Genomic DNA, 21,487 nt, shown 5'->3' with positions numbered 1-21,487 from the left:
CGTATATTTTTTTTTTTTTGGATGAATACGTCATAAAATAAAACAAGAGAATTTACAAGATTTCAAGGGGCATACCCCAGGGTCTATCACAGCTATACACAAGACCAACCTAGAACGTAACTACTACAAACTAACCTAAACCAAATAAAAATAAATAAGATGATGGAACCATACATCCTGCTCAAAATCCATATTTGATCTAGAAATAGGGAGAATGAACAAGTACAAAATCCCATACATCATGAACAAGTACAAAAACCCATACATCAGGACCCTTACATATAACAGAAAGCCATAAAAACTCCCCAAATATACCACACCAAATCCCAGGCATTTGGGCATAGGCAGCATCATCACATACGTCACTAGCTGCAGCATCTCCCTTAATAGCACTTTGACCTGCCTCCAAAAAACCAGTATAAAGAACATCAGCCACAGTACAAGGCAGTCCACAAAAAACAAGACATACAGTGCAACAACCAATAGACTAGGCGGCAGCACATATGTAATCCCCAAAAACAGTGACATTTCCCTACACAGCCCGTAGGAATAGGCATGCAATTAGCTAATAATATCCATACATTATCTGTACAAAACCCAGAAAGATAGTAGCTTATTACAGAACTGAAAATAAAGACAAAGGATTTTCCATTTTGAAGTTTCCCACTTGGACTGGTGCACCATTGCAACATGGTCCTTGTGTTCCCCTCATTCCCTATAGCAGCAAACTGGGCAGCACACAGCTTGCCCCAACACAGATTAATGAAGCCTGGAAGAACCAAGAGCGCATAAATGAAATATGTAAATAAACAATGTACAGAAGACTGTTCCACACAAATGTCACAATATAGAGGGTCTAAATTACTCAACTCACAATAAATACACCACTCAACAAAGAAAAACAGTGTTAAGGCCTTAGATAAGACCATGAGAGTGTTAATGATGTGAATATTGGTAAACCTGCAGCAAATCTCCCTACTTTTGATAGCTAGATCACTCAACCCACAAAGGTAAATAACACTCAGCAATGATAGCAGGTGAATGACACAAAAGCAATCCAAAACAACAAATAATTTAGAGTCTTCTTCACTCAACCTACATTCAAGGAATTCAATATTTTTTGTACCAGCCATAAGTACCTGCAGCAAATTAGCAAATTAGAGGATATATTTAGGGCTAGCTCACTCAACCAACATCTGACAACACTCCACTCGATATATATGTGTTCACTCAATTTCTTGCTGCCATCACTCAACCCACTTTTGGCGAACTCATAACTCTCAATAATGGGCTTCATCATTCTATACCTGCAAAACAGAGCCACATTAAATGAAACAGTCAAAACCATCTTCCTATAGAAGCTCACCACACTCAACCCTCAATATTTGCTCCCCTTCACTCAACCCACAGATGATGACACTCTCCCTCAATGTTTAAGGATGGTTATAGGCAACCTCCACTCTTAAAGAAACCAGCTATCAGTCTGAGTCTGCTTGATATTGTTAAGGGCAAGAGCCCTATATCTGACCATACTAATAATACCCTGCAGAATTACCTCTTCATATTTTCTCTCATTGCTAAAGATTCTGTTGTTTCTCTCCATCCAGATTTGGTACACAGTGCAGCAGAAGCCAAGTCTCCTGATGATTGTAACTAGAGATTTTCCCTTGCATTCTCCAGGCACAACCTCAGTAAGACCCAACCAATTAGTGCTCTGCCAATTAGCTTTGCACTTGGTGAGCACAGTAACCCAAACCTTAGAGGAGAAAGGGCATTGGAAGAACAAGTGATCATGGTCCTTCCCATTTGCACCACACAAGGGACAGACAGAGTTGGGGGTTAGGCCAAACATGGCAAGCCTGTCACCAGTGTTCAATCTCCCCAGAATAGCCATCCAAAGAATGAAACCCACTCTAGGTATAGAGTAAGGGCCCCACACCAGATTAGTCCACTAGATAGTGGGCCACTTTGATCTCCAAATATTCTAAGCAGAACTAATGCTGAAGTTCCCATCATTTGTGGGGAGCCAAATGGTGCTATCATTACACCCAAGAGATGGTTTAAGATCAGGAGGTGTATGGGCTATGATCTCCTTCACCTCCCAAGATGAAGTATTGGGCCATTCCTAGCCCATCTCCCCACAACAGAAACCACCTTGGCTTGCCCATTTAAAGCAATGACATTCATGAGTCTATTACCATACCTAGACCATAAAAATCCAAAGGGATGCCAGTTATCATACCATAAAAAGGTCCCTTCACCATTGCCAATCTTGCACTGAATTAAGTGAAACAAGGACTCTCTTAAGGACAAAAGTTTCCTCCAAACCCAAGAAGGGTCACAAGGTGTTTTAACTTCCCAGAAGCTGTGGCCTTTTAACAAATAGGATTTAACCCGGTGACACCACATGGATTGTTCCCCACCAGCCACAAGAAACCAGATATGTTTAGACACAGCAGCTCTGTTCCATATCTCCATGGATTTGAAGCCTGAACCCCCTTTATTCTTAGGTGCACAAACTCTATCCCAAGCAACCTTAGCCCCAGCTTTCTTAAGTTCTAGACCAGACCAAAAGAAAGATCTACAAAGAGCTTCAACCTCCTTAATGACTTTTTTGGGAAGGATGAATAAGGAAGACCAGTGGACTTGCATGGAGAAAAGAATTGTACTGATCAGCTGGGCCCTCCTAGCATAAGACAAAGATTTATTAGTCCAAGATTTGATCCTATTAGTGATCCTAGTGACTAGACTATTACAATAAGTGGCTCTGAGTCTAGTGGTAATAAGAGGAACACCCAAGTATCTCACAGGTAGCTGACCCTCCTGAATATGAGTAATCCCCAAGATATCATTCCTAAGAGAGTGATCACAACCAGAGAAAAAGATATGACTCTTGTGAGGGTTTGGAGCTAACCCAGATAAGGTTTGAAACTCCACAAGGCCATCCTTAATAAGCTTAATAGATGGAATATGCCCCCTTACAGAAAACGATGAGGTCATCAGCAAAACAAAGATTTACAATCGTGTTCTTCCCACATCTCCAATGGAATTTGAATTGAGGATCCAGGGATTTCTCATTTAGGATTCTAGGAAGTACTTCCATAACAATGACAAAGAGATAGGGGGACATAAGGTCACCCTGCTTCAACCCCCTAGCCCCTTGGAAATACCCATGAAGACTACCATTAATGCAAATAGAGAAAGTAGCTGAAGAGACAAAAGCTTGAATCCAATTGATCATTCTAGAAGGAAAGGACATAACTTTTAGCACATCAAAGAGGAAATCCCACCTAACATTGTCATAAGCTTTCATAAGATCAACTTTCATAGCACACTTAGGAGGGGGATTTTTTATGGTACCCCCTCATAAGCTCCTGAGAAAGGAAAATATTATCAGCAATTCTTCTCCCTTGGACAAAGGCAAATTGGACAGGATCAATGACACTAGGAAGTACACCTTTGATTCTATTGGCAATAATTTTAGCAATGCACTTGTAGATGGTATTACAATAGGATATGGGTCTATAGTGGGAACTTTAGGCACCAGTGCAATTGTGGTACTATTAATCTCCTTAAAAAACTCACCAGAATCAAAGAAGGATTTAATGGCAAGGGTAACTTTAGAACCAACAACATCCCAAGCATTTTGAAAAAAACTAGTAGAGTACCCATCAGGTCCAGGAGCTTTGCTAGGATTAAGGGATTTGAATACATCTATTATCTCCTCAACAGTCACATCTTTGGCCAAAGAATTAATCTGATCACTGGTCAATCTCTTATTAATTAAGGAGCTAACTATCTCAAACCCAGAATAAATGTCCTCATGAGGAGACCCAAACAAGTTGGAAAAGTTGGTGACAAAAGCAGAATGAATGTCAGGAGGAATAGTGAGCCTAACCCATTATCAAGAGTAACCCCACTGATTCTGCCTCTGTTCTGTTATTCCTTGTTAAAATCCCCCTACTCTCCACCTACTTCACCCACTTAAACCTACTCCACTAAACCTAACCCACTACACCACTACCACCTCACCTACTCCACTAAACCTTCACCCACTTAAACCTACTCCACTAAACCTAACACACTACACCACTACCACCTCACCTACTCCACTAAACCTAACCCACTACACCACTACCACCTCCACTTCACCTACTCCTCACCTACTACACACTCACCCTCTCCTATATATATAGGAATCATTGTAACCATAACAAAAATATCAATCAATAATACAATTCTCTATTTCTCTTTATACATTAAATTTTCTATATGGTATCAGAGCAAGGTTAAGCACTTAGTATTTTTCGCTTCACCGGCGGGCGGCAACCTCGCCTTGGCCGCCCGCCGGACCTCAACCTAATCTGCTAGAATTTTCTACACATACCTTGAAATTTCTTCGAGTCCACCACCACTGCCTCTCCTCTCACTGTTGTCCTCCCATACACCACCGTCTCGATCGTCTTCATCTACAATGTTGCAGTGAAGGATCTCAAGCGTGGTTTCGCTGCATCCAACTCAAAGGATGATCCAGCCAAGGAAGCTGCAAATTTCACCTCCCAGGTTATTATTATGAATCACCCGGGTCAGATTGGTAATGGGTATGCTCCAGTTCTTGACTGCCACACCTCCCACATTGCTGTCAAGTTTGCTGAGATTGATCGTCGATCTGGCAAGGAGATTGAGAAGGAGCCCAAGTTCTTCCGTGAACATGCTCTCCTTCCTTTTACTCTTGGAGTGAGGCAGATGATTTGCTGCTGTAACAAGATGGATGCTACCACTCCTAAGTACTCAAAAGCAAGGTATGATGAAATTGTGCAGGAAGTCTCTTCCTATCTGAAGAAGGTTGGTTACAACCCTGACAAAATTCCTTTTGTCCCCATCTCTGGTTTTGAGGGTGACAACATGATTGAGAGGTCCACCAACCTCGATATGATTACACAACCCAAGAGGCCATCAGACAAGCCTCCTCTTCTCCACATTCTTGATAACACCAACAGCAACAGTTTGACGCATTTATTAGAGAAAAGGTCCAAAGGCAGCTCCTGTCAAAGCTGATGCTCAGCAGGCTGTACCACCTATTGAAGTGCCAGCACTATCCTTGCACATGGGGGGCACCCACTCATTTCTTTATTGTTTTCTTTTACTCACCCATGTGACCCACGATGCAACCTATACTTTTTCTTTTCTTTACACTCTTGTTCCCCACTTTCTTTATTATATATATATATATATATCTCTTTTTATTATATTATATTAAAAAAAAAAAAAAAATCTTCATCTCTCCTCCGTTTGATTTCCAACTCCATTATTTTTATTTTTATTTATTTTCTCCAAACCACTTTCCTTATTTCCTCCATCTTTCATTTTTTGATTTCAAATATATTTTTATTATTTTTTCTTTATTTTTCTTTCACATTCTTTTTAATCTTTTTCCAATTCCCTTCATACCATATAGCTTTGCACACCAAATCATATTTTATTCATCTCAGGGATCAACCCCGATCACAATTTTACACACACACACACAAAAAAAAAAAAAAAAAAAAAAAAAAAAAAAAAACCAACAAACAAACAAACTACCACAACACACCCGCACCCACAGTGGGATTTTTCTTCTCTACTCTGCTGCAGGTCTCTTCTTCTTGCTTTTCTCTTGGGTGTCCCTTACCGGCGCTGCCTCCATACTACCCACTCCACCGAGCACGTTCACTCCACCCTGCTCCTCCACTACAGCATATGGTGGACCTCCAAATCGGAACATCACGGTAGCCTTCCGCTTCAGCTCCTTGTTTTCCGCCTTCAGCACACTTATCTCTGCTCGCGCATCCTTATACATGCGCTGGAGCAGAGCCAATTGGCCGTTTAAATGCTGCACCTCATTTGTCCTACTCTGCAGCCGGTGCGACAAGTTTGTGACTGCCGTCATCGTCTCCACACAGGACTTCAAAGTATACTGATTGGCTTCAATGTCAGTTTGCACTGCCATTTTTTGCTCCACAGACCGCATAGGAAAGTTCAACGGAGCAAACCCTGGGGCGCTTGGTTGAGGTTCACTGGCCCCCGCACCAGTTATCTCTCTTGTTGACTCATTAAGGTCTGGAAAGAGAGTGAGCAGACCACGGGAAGACGAAGCCATTTTCTGGACAACAGAGTGTTACAGAGTGTCTCTCTCAGAAATCTCTCTCAGAAAACAGAGTGTTACAGAGTATCTCTCTCAGAAATCTCTCTCAGAAAACAGAGTGTTACAGAGTATCTCTCTCAGAAAACGAAGAGTTTTTCAGAGTTTTTCTAGCAGGTTTTTGTCTCTGCTTCCAAGCCTCAGCCTCCGCCTCCGCTTCGGTTAATAAAGACCATGACAAAGAGGCCGACACGCGTTCTGTCGATCACGTGCATCGCCGCGTGTCTGGCGCACCTTTTGATGGCACGCCTTTTTATGGATTGGGCACGCCTTTTGATGGCACGCCTTTTGATGGCACGCCTTTTTATGGATTGGGCACGCCTTTTGATGGCACGCCTTTTGAAAGATTGGGCACATCTTTTGAGGGTGCGACTTTATAAGGGTCCGACAAGACTCTGTAAACTGTCCCGACATTGATTCCGGTTAGCTCCTTTATGGGTCCGACAAGACTCTGTAAACTGTCCCGACATTGATTCCGGTTAGTTTCTACAAGGGTCCAGCAAGACTCCGTAAACTGTCACAACAACTGTCACAACATTGTCTGCTACAACGGTCCGACATGACCCCATAAACTGTCTTCTACATCGGTCTGACACCGCCATCCAGTGTCCTCTACACCGTTATGACACCCCCATACAGTGTCCTCTACAACGTTATGACACCACCATCCAGTGTCTTCACCAATGGTCTGACACGACCATACAGTGTCTCTTATCCTCTTTTATTTTTATGTATTTTCTTGTTTTGTTACTCTCTCCAAACTCAAGTTGGTTAGTTCCTATCCCCCTTGAGTTTGCGGGGGGCTGTTAAAATCCACCTACTCTCCACCTACTTCACCCACTTAAACCTACTCCACTAAACCTAACCCACTACACCACTACCACCTCACCTACTCCACTAAACCTTCACCCACTTAAACCTACTCCACTAAACCTAACCCACTACACCACTACCACCTCACCTACTCCACTAAACCTAACCCACTACACCACTACCACCTCCACTTCACCTACTCCTCACCTACTACACACTCACCCTCTCCTATATATAGGAATCATTGTAACCATAACAAAAATATCAATCAATAATACAATTCTCTATTTCTCTTTATACATTAAATTTTCTACATTCCTCACAGACCTAAACAAGAAACTACTATTCCTATCCCCCAAGCTAAGCCATTGGATCCTTGATTTTGGTGAGCTAAACTCTCTTTAGCTTTACACAGATCAATAAAGTTCTTGCAAAGAGTGCTTTCAGTGGCTTGAAGATCAAGGTTCATGGGGTCCTTATCAAGTTTGATTTGAGCACTCTCTAAATCAGATTTAGCACACAGGACCCTAGAGGATAGGTCACTAAACTCCTGCTTATTCAAACCTCTCAACAGAGGTTTCAGGGACCTAAGCTTACAGCAGATTTTGAACATGGGGGAACCCTTCACATACTTGCACCAAACATCTCTAACAATAGGAATGAACTCCTTATGGTCAGCACAAAAGTTAAAATATTTGAAAGGCTTCCTATAACTAGTCCCCTTTGGAGTAATACACAGGATAGCAGGGGAATGGTCAGAAAGCCCAGCAGGACAGAAATAGACATGAGACAAAGGAAATGATTTAAACCAGCTATCATTCCCTAAGACTCTATCAATCTTAGAAGCTATGTAGTGTCCATCAGTTTGTTTATTGGCCCAAGTGAACTGACAACCACTGTAAGAAATGTCATCTAAAGAGGACTTGATAATAGAGTGATTACACAACTCTTTCATTGTACCAGGTGTTAGCACCCCCTATCTTCTCAGAAGGGTATCTGATAGCATTGAAGTCCCCAAGCCAAACAATAGGACCATTGGACATATGGGAAGCAAACTCAAAAATTTTGTCAAAAAGAGGGATTGTCAAAACATGCTGATTTTCAGCATACACAAAACCAGCAACAAAAGAGGTATCATTTTCTAACAGGTCAATTTTGCAAAACATTATTTGATCAGATTGATATAATGGGTTAATGGCACAAAAGGTGGGATCCCAACACACCCAGATACGACCAGTAGAATCCATGTTGGAATTAGTTACAAAAGCCCATTTATTCTTAAATACCCTCCCAAAAATACTTTGCTCATTAGCATGTCTAACCTTAGTTTCCAAAATACCAAGGATTTTTAAATCTTCCTTCAAAACAAAATTCCTTATTTCTTTTTGTTTTAGAGGGTCATTTAACCCTATAATATTCCAAGATGAAATTTTAAAATCTATAGCAAAGTATGAACGTCACTATTAACCCACTAAATCAATCTTTACCTGTATTTCTTCCTCTGGCTCCCAGAGGCTTTGCCTGCTGCTTTTTTTTTTTTTTGCTGCCTGGTGCCATTGGTGTGAGGCTTTGCACTTCTTCTGTTGTTACTGGTTCCACATTCTCAACTGGAATTTTTGCAGCCAGGGCTTTTCTTTCCACTTCTTCAATGATTTGACTAGTTTTTGGGCTGAGAACATGTGCTAATCCCAATAATTCATCATGCAGCTCCTTTAGTGGGGCTTCCTGGTTGACTCCTGGAATGAGACTTTCCCTCTGTTGTTGTACTGCTGGTTGATTTGGGTCCATTTCCTGGTTTACCCCTGGGCTAAAACTCTCCCTCTCGGGTGGAATATCTTGTTGATTGGAGTCCACAGCAAGGACACTTACATCAGGTTCCCCAATCTTCTTTTTGCCTTTAGCCTTGACTGTTTGCCAATCATCCTCCTTCAAATTTTCTGCCTCTTGTTGCATCTGAACCAGGTGAGCCACCTGGTTAGCTACACACTTCTTAGTTTCATGTCCAAAAACTTTACAGTGCTCACATTTTGCAGGTATACCTTAGTATTCTACTCTGATCTCTACCACTTCATCATCACACCTTAACAAAAAGTTTTGTGGAAGAGTAGATTCCACATTCACCTCCACACAAACTCTAGCAAAAGATACCCTTGTACCAGTCGAAGTTAGGTGATCCAGGAACGGGGGGATCCTTATCTTACTAGCTATCCTACTAAGCCTTTCAAAATCCCAATATTCCATAGAAACATACGTACTCCTTTGTTGGCTTCATCATTCTCTTCCACCTCTTCAGAAGTAGCAACTGGTTTCCCATGTACCAGGGTCCCCCCTCTAAGACTCTTTCACATGAATCAGCATTATCAAACATGGAGAACATAAAGCCATCCCCATTTGCCAAGACTTCCTTCAAACCCATATTCTTCCACTGGTTGGAGGCACTATTTCTAACATAGTTGAACAATAGCTTTTTATCTAGAAAATATCCCACTAAGCATGACTCCCATTTCCCCAAACTGTGATGCCCTGGGAGAACACCTCCCAATCCTATTCACTTGGGCATTCCCGCCATACAACACACACCATACAAATAGAGACAAAAATAGTGAAATAACATTCATTACATTTCGTTCCCTTTTAAACTATCCCCTAAGATTCACAATGTCGTCTCATTACATCTATAAACAAAACAAAATAGTTCAAAAGTAAGAAAATATACAAGAAGACAAATCGCAAGTCGACTTCCTTAAAAAATGTGTTCCTTGTTACACTAGCGTAAAACCGACATCCAATTACAATACAACCTTAGTCTTGAAGATTTCAACAAATGGTTTCACACTCCAAAAGGGTTTTCTTTTTCTCAAGAAATCACTTAGGAGATGCTTAGTCTTCATTTCCTGAAATTGGTTAGCTTTGGGGTGAGCAAAAGCTCAGTAGGTAATGAACTCTGTTGTTAGAATCGTACAATTCGGTTCGATACATATGAAAATTGATTCGAACAGGTAGATGGAATCGCAAATGGCACAAAATCGAAGCTGAATCGATCAATTCACGATACAAATCGATGAATCGCACAATTCTAACAGTTGCGGGCCGACCCAATTTCCTCGGACCCGAATGAAGAAATTTGATTTTTGGCCCAATTTTTTCGCTTTTTCTTGGCAGAAGATGGGTCGCCTGGTCTTCTAAGACCAAACGACAGCCCAACAAAGGTAAACCACGGTCTCTTTTTACTCCCAAAAGACAAAACCCTAGAAAGACTCGCCTCTCTGTTCAACGCAGTGCTCGTGGTCCTTCTTCTCACTGTTTGGTGGCCCCTTTCTGCTGGAATCTGCTTTGTGGCCCTTCGTCTTGTCTTCAAAGCTTTATTAAAGTGCGTCCTCTTCTTGGGTCTTCAATTTTGTTTGAGCTACTACCAGGCAAACTTCATAGGTAATATAAAATGCTATATTGACTTTATACTTTGCCTTTTCCGTTACTTTATTGTTTTTGTCTACTGTGGACTCAGTAGAAGTATTGAAGCTGCTGTTGTGATGGGTGTGGGACATTAAAAAAATATGAAAAGGAAAAAAAAAAAAGTAGGAAACAAGATCCGACATGGGACCATTGTACCCATGTCAAAGATGACAATAGAATGCATTTGAGATGTAATTATTGTGGAAAAGATTATTGGAGTGGGGTGATTCGAATGAAAAATCATTTAGCCGGAACTCATGATAATGTTGGTGCTTGTAGTCAAATTTCTGAAGATATTATGAATATGTTTTCACAACTGTTAAGTGGAAAAACACAAGACAATATTATAGATGTTGATTGTTTGGAAGAAAAAAATGTTGACGGGAAATGTAAAGAGGGAACTATGGATGCATATGTCACAAAGGGGAGGGCAAAGCAACAGAGTTTGAATCAAATAGTGAAGCAAAGGAAGCCCGTGATTAGAGATATTTGTAGAGTCATTTATGGGCATGCATTGGCTTTTAATTTAGTGAAAAGCCCCTTGTTAAAAAAGATGTTGAAGTCGGTTGGTGAGTATGGTGTAGGATTGAAACCACCTAGTTATCATGAAGTGAGAGTATCTTTTTTGAAAAAAGAGGTTGATCATGTGAATGCAAGTTTAGAAGTGTATAGAAAGGAATGGAAGAAGACGGGTTGCACTATAATGTCCGATGGATGGACCAATGGAAAGTCTTGCTCTCTTACTAATTTCCTTGTTAATAGTCCAAGTGGAACGGTGTTTATTAAATCAATAGACACCTCTGGTGCAATTAAAAATTCTATGAAATTATATGAGATGCTTGATGACATTGTGAAAGAAATTGGGGAAGAAAATGTGGTTCAAGTGGTAACCGATAGTGCATCGACCTATGTGGGTGCCGGTAGATTATTGAAAGAGAAGAGGACTAAATTGTTTTGGTCCCCATGTGCAGCACATTGCCTTGACTTAATGTTAAGTGACATAGGTGAGTTGACGGTTTTCAAAGATACAATAATTAAAGCCAAGGAAATCACTGTGTACATTTATTGGCATGCTTGGGTGCTTGATTTATTCACAAAATTTACAAAGAATAGGGAGTTGACAAGACCCGCGGTTACTAGATTTGCCACCGCCTTCTTTACTTTAAAAGTTTCCAAGATAGAAAGCTCCAACTTAGAGCTACGTTTGCATTGGAAGAGTGGGCTAGAAGCAGCTATGCTACATCTGTTAATGCAAAAAAGGCACAAGGAACAATCTTGGGAGATGCTAGGTTTTGGAAAGCAATCAAGTATTGTTTGAAGTGTGTGCTTCCTTTGGTGAAAATTTTGAGGCTTGTGAATGGTGATGCAAAGCCGGCAATGGGATTTATTTGTGAAGCTATGGATAGAGCGAAGGAAGAACTTGCTTCAAACTTGAACCATGTGAAGGGTAGATATAAGTGCATTTGGGAAATTATTGCTACTAGATGGGATTTACAACTCCATAGGCCTTTTCATGTGGCGGCATATTACCTTAATCCAATGTAAGTTTTTTACTCATTTTGTCTAATTATTTGTGTTTTGTTGTGTGACTTATATACAAAATGTGTAATAGAATTTATTTATGAAGTTATCTTTCTTTCTAGGTTTCATTATCAAGAAAACTTCACTGTAGATACAAAGGTGAAAATAGGTTTATTTAAAACCATTGAGAGTATGTATCCGGATATAGAGGATAGAGTGAAGGTTGATGAGCAATTAGAAAAGTTCAAGAAGGCCGAGGGTATGCTTGGTATGAGCATGGCCATCTTGGCAAGGGAAAAGAAACAACCCGGTAAATTTTTCGATTATGAAATTGTATATTCACAATTTCACAACAATTATGTTGTCATGCATTATTCTCTAACATCTCTTTATCATTTAATTATAGCTCTATGGTGGGAAAGTTATGGAGAAGAGTGCAAAGAGCTTCAAAAGCTAACTATTAGAGTGCTAAGCCTTACTTGTAGTGCCACTGGGGTGAGAGAAATTGGAGCACTTTTGATCATGTGCACTCGAAGAAAAGAAACCAGTTGGAACAACAACGGTTGAATGCTTTGGTTTTTGTGAAGTATAACATTCAACTTAAGTTGAGGCAAATTACGAGACAAGAAAGGGGTGAAACTTATGATCCTATTTATTTATCAGATGTGGAATCCGATGATGAATGGATTACCGAGAAAGAGGATCCATGTCTACCCGAAGATCATTCATGGATGGACATCCAAGAGTGCTTCGAAGATGATGAAGGAGTAACAACTAGCAAAAAGAGAAAAAGATGTATAATTTTATATTTTAAATAAGTTGATTTCAAAGATTTAGTTTCTATATTTTCACATTTACTTGCTCATTCATAATCTTATTTAATTTTATTAATGTAGGACCAAGAAATTTAAATGCCGCCGATAGAGGAAAAAAAAAAGTATTTGAAGATGATGACGAAGTTGAATTGATTGAAGGTGGAGAAGGGGAAGAGCTATGAAGCACGGACACCTCTCTGAGGGCTCCGTACCAGTGTCAGACACGTGTCGGACACGGACACGCGTCGGACACGCAGTGGACACGTGTCCGACACGCACGGGAGAGTGTCCCATTTTTTTTTTAATTTTTTAACATCCGGACACGTTTTGGACACGTTATAGACACGTTTGGGACACGCGCGGGGCAATTTCACAGTTTAATAAAAAAATTTGGGGTCAACTTGAAAATAACCAAAAGCTGATCAAATTTGCCCTAAATCTGTTCGAATCGACTATGGAATGGAAGAACAGCTGAGAAAGAGAGAAAGAAAGAAGACCTGACTTCGTCGTACGTCGTCTCTCGTCGATCGTTGCTCTACGTCGGTCGTCGGTCGTCTGTCGTCTCTCGTCTGTCGTCGGCCGTCTGTCGTCAGTCGACGATCTTCGATCTTCAGTCGATTTGCAGGTACGACTCTTCGATCTTCTTCGATCGCTCCCTCTGTCTTCGATAGCCCTTTCTCTCTCTGTCTCTCTCTTCGATAGCTCTCTCTCCCTCTCTGTCTCAGCCTCGTCTCTTCTTTCTTTCTTTTATTTCATTTTTTTTTTCCTTTTCCTTTTATTTTGATTTTGATTCTGATTTTTATTTTTTTTTCTTTTATTTTTTTTCTTTTATTAATTTAATTTTTTCTTTTCTTTTTCTTTAATTCTGATTCTGATTTTGTTTTATTTTATTTTTTTTCTTTTATTTTTTTTATATTATGATTTTATTTTTTCTTTTCTATTATTTGAGGATATAATTTTAATAATGTATGTTTATTAATTTTATTATAGGGACCAATTATTAATTCTGAAACAATGGCTACGGGTGGTAGTTCTAATGATATACCTGATGATGATTTTGATGAGAATAAACCATTGTGGAAGTATATAACTAAATTAGCAAAACCTGGGGAAGGAGGAGGAAATTACCAATTACAATGTAAATTTTGTAATAATACTTTCAAAGGTTCATATACAAGAGTAAGGGCACACTTGTTAAAACTCCCAGGAAAGGGAATTGGTGCTTGTAAGAAAGTGACAAGTCAAAAACTTTCACAACTACAAAATGAGAATGATGCTGCTGAGCTGAGAATTAAAAATGCTCTTCCCAAAAATGTACCATTGCCTCCTTCCACTGTATCAGTGGGTAGTAGTTATGCTTATGAATCAAAGAAGAGGAGAACATGTGAGAGTGGGAGTGGGAGTGGGAGTGGGAGTGCGCCTGGGAGTGGGAGTGGAAGTGCTATTGAGAAAGCATTCAACTTGAAGGATAGAGAGCAATTGCATTTTGAAATTGCTAGGATGTTCTACTCGGGGGGGGGGGGGGGGGGGTACCTTTTAATCTTGCAAGAAATCCTTACTATGTTAGCTCTTACACATTTGCTGCAAATCATAATATTCCTGAATATTTGCCTCCCGGTTATAATTTGTTACGAACCACATTACTTCAAAAAGAGAGGGCAAACATTGATAAATTGTTGCAACCAATTAGGGGCACATGGAAGGAAAAAGGGGTGAGCATTGTTAGTGATGGTTGGAGTGATTCTCAAAGGAGGCCTTTGATTAATTTTATGGCAGTGAGTGAAAGTGGGCCTATGTTCATTAAAGCAGTTGATTGTTCTGGAGAAACTAAAGACAAATATTTCATTGCAAATTTGATGAAAGAAGTGATTAATGAGGTTGGGCCAAGTAATGTGGTTCAAGTCATCACGGATAATGCTCCTAATTGTAAGGCAGCCGGACAACTCATTGAAGCTCAATTCCCTCATATTCTATGGACTCCTTGTGTGGTGCACACATTAAATCTAGCTTTGAAAAATATTTGTGCCGCAAAGAATATTGAGAGGAATGAAGTCACATATGAAGAATGTAGTTGGATTACTGATATTGCCGGAGATGGTTTGATGATTAAGAATTTTATCTCTAATCACTCAATGCGATTGGCTATGTACAATGAATTTGTGTCATTGAAGTTGCTTTCGGTTGCCGAAACACGATTTGCCTCCACAATTGTTATGCTCAAGAGGTTAAAGCTTATAAAACGTGGTCTTCAAGCAATGGTAATTAGTGACAAGTGGAATTGCTATAGAGAGGATGATGTTGGGAAGGCAAAATTTGTGAAAGAAAAGATTTTGGATGATGTGTGGTGGGATTACATTGATTATATTCTTTCCTTCACGGGTCCTATATATGACATGCTTAGGGCTTGTGATACGGACAAACCTTGCCTTCACTTAGTATATGATATGTGGGACTCAATGATAGAGAAAGTGAAGATGTCAATTTATAGGCATGAAGGGAAAAGAATAGATGAGGAATCTACATTTTACAATGTGGTGCATCAAATTCTCGTGGATCGTTGGAATAAAAACAATACTCCTCTCCATTGTATGGCACATTCATTAAATCCAAAGTAAGTACCACATTTAAATTTGTTTTACATATTTCATTTTAATGGACTTATCTAGTCTTTCTTGAAATAATTATTTTTCCTATTTTGGATTGTAGGTATTTTAGTGATGAGTGGCTCCATGAGGATCAAAATAGAGTTCCTCCACATAGGGATGAAGAGGTGACACGTGAGAGGAACAAGTGTTTTAAGAGGTATTTTGAAGATATCACGGAGCGAACCAAGGTGATAACTGAGTTTGGAAAATTTTCGGGTTATGTTGAAGCATTCTCAGAGTATGATTCCATTCATAATAGGTGGCACATGGATCCTTATACTTGGTGGTGTGCATATGGTGCATATGCACCATCTCTTCAAAAACTAGCTTTGAGATTGCTTGTGCAACCTGCCTCTTCATCTTGTTGTGAGAGAAATTGGAGTACTTACTCCTTTATTCACTCAGTGAGAAGGAACAAGATGGTCCCTCAACGCGCGGAGGATTTGGTGTTCATTCATAGCAATCTTCGTCTTTTATCAAGGAGGAGCTCCCAATACTTGCAAGGAGAGACAAAAATGTGGGATATTGCCGGAGATAACTTTGACTCACTTGATGATATTGGAATGCTTGGGATAGCTAACCTCTCACTTGATGAACCGGCTATGGAGGCGGTCCTATTTACAGATGAAGGAGAAGATGGAGGCGGTGGTGAAGATGTTGTAATAGTTTCCTCTACTTAGGTTGATATCTATGGATTTTGTAATAGTTGTTGGTACATTGGATAATTTTATATTTTGTGGTTTGATTTTCATGCATTTTGTAACAAATGATGGTTGGTACTTGGTAGCTTCGAATGACATGTTATGTATTGATGGAATGCTATTTTATATTAATTGTGAACGATATATATGATGTTAAATCAATTAAATGTTTATTTTTTATAATTTTAATAGTGTTATTTTGTATATTTTATTACCTTTATTTGATTTTTTTTAATAATTTTATGACATATAATAAATAAAATTAATTATATATATTGAACGTGTCCCCGGCGTGTCGTGTCCTCTATTTTTTGAAAATTTGCGTTTTTGCGTGTCCGTGTCGTGTCCGTGTCGTGTCGCGTGTCCGTGTCCGTGCTTCTTAGGGGAAGAGGAAGAAGAGTTTGATGAAGTGACTATGGTAGATGATGACGAAGAGGATGACTCTAATATTGACCTTGGAGATGATGAAGATTGAGGAAATGAAGAAATGAAAGCTTTTTGGAATTTTTAACTTTGTCTAATCTAACTTTTGTTTTGTATGGTCTCTTTTTGACACAAGTTACTTTACAAGTATAGATTAGAGTTTTGAAAAGTTTAGAACTTGTTAAGTTATGAACCTTATTCATGATCATATATTTATAGAATCATATTACAATGAATGTGGATTGCCATATATATATGTTGGGATGTGAATTTACATAAATTATATCATAAATACATAAATATAATATAGGATGACAGATCACGGTGGGGGTCGGACCCACATCTCTTGCCATAGAAGCATCTTACCTATTTAGACCACGTGATCATCATGTAAAATAACATTTTCATTATTTTAAGTCTAAATATTTCATATTTATAATATTTAAGTGTATAAATATGTTTTTTTATGTAATTTAGAAAAAGTAACTTAATCTTTACAATTCACAATTCGATTCGCGATTCGATACATGGCCATTTCGATTCACGATTTGAATCCCGATTTGACAACTATGGTAATGAATTTAACAAGTTATATTATTAATTGAAAGACACATAATCATGCAATGTAAACATTTGGAATATAGAAATGAAGATGTATATAAGTGTCTATGTATGTGGGTGAAAACATGCAATGCATGAAATTTGCTCAATCTTTCCACATTATCCACGGGTGGAAATATACTAAGGCATCCCAAGTATGAGCCAAAAATCAAAAGCATACATATATAGATATAGTTTTGTATACTGAAAATAGTCCCACATTTGCCGGCTCCAGAAATAGCGAGACGATGGGCACCCAAAAAACATTTTCCCATCCATATTTGCGATTCCATAAACGGCGGGGCCGTGGACACCCAAAACCATGTTTTTCCACATTTGTCGGCTCTAGAAACGGTGGGCTCGTGGACACCCAAAAGTATTTTCCCACATTCATCCAGCGATATACGCAGACAGGGCAATTGAGCACCTTGACTCACTGCGCGGGTACCAATTACATTACACAACTCAAAAACCAACCCAACTCACTACCAGACTCATAGACTATTTACTCCCGCTTTTCAACAATCACTTCATCAGTGTCAAAAGAGAAATTTGGAATGCATATGATGCATGAATTAATAAATCTTCAATTTTTTCTACAATGAATTCAATTCATAACAATTCACTACTTTACGCATCAATAATGGAAGATACCTCATTAACAACCTTCACCAACTCAAGGTGTATATAGAGAAAAGTTTCAAATCATACATTTCAACCTTAAAGTTAAGTAAATACATTCAATTTCATATTTTTGAAACCAATTGAGGAAAACCCCTCTTTATTGAACAAATTTCAAAACTAGGGTTTATGGAAAACTTGGGGTTTTCTCTCTTTTATGAATTAAGGCCTATTTTCCCTCATCAACAACGAAAATCATCAATAAAAGACATAATTCCATCTAAAAATCATGAATTATTGACCACATCCTTCCAAATCATTTATTAACCAACACAATCCATGCACATACACATACATATACACACACACACATATATATATAAGGATGAATATCTAATGAAATTACCACATGTGGGTCTTAAATCCAAGATATAACAAGTTAAAGACACCCCTGCCTCAAAATTGGAAGTTGAAGATGAGAACTCACTTGAAACTTTGGCAAAATTACGAAATACTCGGTAGAACTCTTAATCCAAGCTTTCCTTTCAACCTCCTTGAAGGATCTAGGGTGGATCTAAGGTAAAAATCGGAGAAATCAAGTGTTTAGGACTCTAGGGTTTTGATATTGAGGAAAGGGAGAGAAGAAAGGAAGAAAGAATAAAGATTTTGAGCCAAAAAGTGCCTTTAAAGTGCCTGATATTGACCAGACCGCTCGAGCGGTCAAAGCTTGGCTCGAGCAGTGAAAAGAAGCTCCCAGAATCTTTGAAATTTGTGTAGACCGCTCGAGCGGTGAAAAGTTCACTCGAGCAGACTTTTCCAACACGGATACTCAAATTTCAAACGGGCATAACTCTCTCGTCCGAACTCTATTTTAGGTCGTTCTTGTGTCCAACTAGAAGCCCAGAAACAAGATTTTCAATGGCTCTAGCCTCACATCCAAATTCAAAGTGTGAAAAGAGAAAATGGCAAGTGGAAAGAGAAAATGGCAAAAGAGTGAAGAATACTCATGACACAATTATCCGAATCAATGTTTTTTTGTCCAATCTTACTTTACCATTATGATATCACCCCCAATCAATACTCTAACATCAACTAAAGAGGCTCCAAGTATAATAATAAGAGTGTCAAAAGAAATCCCATGAATTTAAGAAGTACAAAGTGTTACACAAACCGTCAATACGCGAAGGTAAATCTACAACATTAGGGTTATCAGACGGAGGAGGAATGTACCTCAATTTGACTGGTGATTTTTCGGTGTGGCGGCCACTTCAGCCCAATTTTAGCAGGCCTTTGAGATGCTACCTCAGTAGGGTTTCCCCCTCTCTCAGATTTGATTCGGTAGAGCATGATAACCCCTACCTCCTCTACCACGACCACCACGATATGCTCCGTATCCTCTTCCACCCCGATTATCTCTATTAGGCTGACACCAATCCTCTCCACTAGCCAAAGAAGGTTGGATATCCTGAAACCCTAATGAATCAAGGTTACTGGACCCAGCCGTTTGTGGGGCTAGCCCTCATGGGAAAGATTAGATATACCTCGGGCCTTGGTGAGAGGAAGGCTGTCTTTCACTCCTTCAGAGCGACGACCCACAGTTTCATCTTCAACCACATCACTCCATCTCGGGTTACCTATTAGGCTCAGAGGGGTATTAACAGCCACCCCTGTAGTGGTACCCAGCGCCGATCTCACATCAGATGCGTCACGACTGTATTTCTCCTTCATTTCTTGAAGACAATTTGCTAAATCCACAATAGAAAACAAATCTTTGTCTTCCATACCACCACTTCGCTTAGCAATATCAACTAGATTGATAAGGTCGTTCTCTTAAATTTGATCATCAGCCACTGTACTTTGCCCTAATTTTCTTTCAACACCCGATTTAGGGGTGACAAGGGCCAGCCCCTCAAATCCCGATAAACGTTTACCTAACTGGTTCAAAGAAGCCCCTCTTCCAAATTAAATCCAGCCAAACTTGACTAGAGAGAAGCCACAGTTTCTCTCACCGGCCTTATTATTCATGATCAAAAAAAAGTCAAAAAGTCACTTCTTATTTAAATCATGTCATCTTATTTAAATTTCATTACATTTTTATCACATCACTCCAAACTCAATCTATACTCAATTCATATTTCATAAAAAATCAAAAAAATACACTTAGATCACTCCAAATCACTCCATAATTTAAATATTTTTTTATCTTAACTATATCTAGCTACCAAAATTAAACCAACCATCAACTTGTTACCTAATATTTTAACCGTAAATGTAATGTATTTTTTTGGTAGAAGTTAAATAATATGTGATTTAAAAATAAAGTTACGTATTTTATGATAATGTTACATGTTTTTATGATAATGTTTTTTTGGGTGGGTAATTTTTTATTTTATTTTTTTTGTGTGATAATGTTACATATATTTTTATTCAATCATTTTCTAATCACAAAATGTGTAAAAATATCACAAAATATGTAACATTACCACATAAATGTGTAACTTCATTTCTGAATAATAAATTGTCGTTAATCTTACCAGAAAATATGTAATATGTACCACAAAAATAAGTAATATACACTACAAAAAATATAACAAGCTGCATATTGTATATAGAATTTTCTTCAAGGGTAAACACTCATTTCTTGGTAAAATACAAGAAAATAAAGGTAGAAGCTAGGTAACTAATAAAGGACGGATATGATTTGTTTAATTACTATGCAATAAATTGAGATTTATGATGGGGGATTTGGTGATAAATCTCTTACTGTCTAATTTGTCTTTTAAAAGGATAAGAATTATATAGCTACTTTCAAAACTCCCTAATATTTTAAAACGTGTTTCTTTTACTATATTACCCTCATATTTATTAGCTCTCTTATTAAGCCATCTTCACAGTGTATTTTAGAGTAAAGTTTTACTTTGAATCATAGTAATCTGATTCAAAGTAAAATTTTATATTGTTAAACAAATTAACATGTTTTTAACCAGAGTAAAATTTTACTTTGAAAGTACAATTTTACTATGATCTAAGGAAAGTATCCACTTTGAATCACACCAAGTGTCATGTATTAATAACCTTGTGTGTTTGATTGCTGAGAAAATCACAAAAACATAACAAGAAAACCAAATATAGTTTGGTTGTTGAGAAAATCAACATGTTTTTTAACCAAAGTAAAATTTCAGAGTAAAGTTTTACTTTGAATCATAGTTACTATGATTCAAAGTAAAATTTTATATTTTTAAGCAAATCAATATTTTTTAACCAGAGTAAAATTTTACTCTGATTCAAAGTAAACTTTACTCTGATTAGTAAAATTTCTGTGTGAAATTCTGATTAGAGAGATTCTTATCAGAAAGAGAGAGAAATTGAATAGATCATCCATTTTAATAGATAGATCATCCATTAAACAAGCTGAGTATGAACAGATCAATTCAAAAACTAGTAAAAGCACAAATCTATATTACAAGGATATATAACCACAAAACACATAGATCAAAAACTAAACAAAAACATCGAAATATCAACATAATCATAATTTGATTGAGGTGGCCATTTCAGAGAACACATATGTTCAACAACACTCATACACATATGTTCAAAGAATGCATATGTTCAACAACACTCATATACACAAATATATATATATATATATACATACATATATATTCAAAACTCAGATCTGTGTTTAAAAAAAATATCGCGTAATATATATGC

The 21,487-nt window shown here is 38.3% G+C and overlaps 1 protein-coding gene and 2 long non-coding RNA genes across 3 annotated transcripts; 2 read left to right on the top strand and 1 right to left on the bottom strand.

Moving 5' to 3' along the window:
* Positions 1 to 466: 466 nt before the first annotated feature.
* On the bottom strand, positions 467 to 19,789 carry LOC114323173 (uncharacterized). Its single transcript, XR_014329981.1, has 2 exons — positions 19,004 to 19,789; positions 467 to 769 (listed from the first exon to the last, which is right to left on the bottom strand). It is a non-coding gene; the product is annotated as an uncharacterized LOC114323173 (long non-coding RNA).
* Positions 11,861 to 12,513, top strand: LOC114323171 (uncharacterized). The gene is made up of 3 exons (XR_014329982.1): positions 11,861 to 11,988; positions 12,091 to 12,278; positions 12,375 to 12,513. It is a non-coding gene; the product is annotated as an uncharacterized LOC114323171 (long non-coding RNA).
* Positions 13,086 to 16,305, top strand: LOC145790791 (uncharacterized). Its single transcript, XM_082869519.1, has 2 exons — positions 13,086 to 15,394; positions 15,490 to 16,305. The coding sequence occupies exons 1-2, from the start codon at positions 14,553 to 14,555 to the stop codon at positions 16,106 to 16,108; spliced, it is 1,461 nt and encodes a 486-aa protein (XP_082725645.1). The 5' UTR covers positions 13,086 to 14,552; the 3' UTR covers positions 16,109 to 16,305.
* Positions 19,790 to 21,487: the final 1,698 nt, after the last annotated feature.

The sequence above is a fragment of the Camellia sinensis genome, chromosome 5 (assembly GCF_055761805.1).
Source record: "Camellia sinensis isolate YWXY chromosome 5, ASM5576180v1, whole genome shotgun sequence".
NCBI classification, from domain to species: domain Eukaryota; kingdom Viridiplantae; phylum Streptophyta; class Magnoliopsida; order Ericales; family Theaceae; genus Camellia; species Camellia sinensis.
Note: the sequence above shows the minus strand (reverse complement) of the source record. Positions and strands in the feature narration are given on the sequence as shown.

What these genes read in the sequence shown, in the direction of transcription:
- LOC145790791 (XM_082869519.1), top strand. Translation starts at nt 14,553, where the DNA reads ATGGCAGTGAGTGAAAGTGGGCCTATGTTCATTAAAGCAGTTGATTGT. An exon ending in GCACATTCATTAAATCCAAA is followed by an intron (nt 15,395 to 15,489) that starts GTAAGTACCACA and finishes TTTGGATTGTAG; the next exon opens with GTATTTTAGTGATGAGTGGC.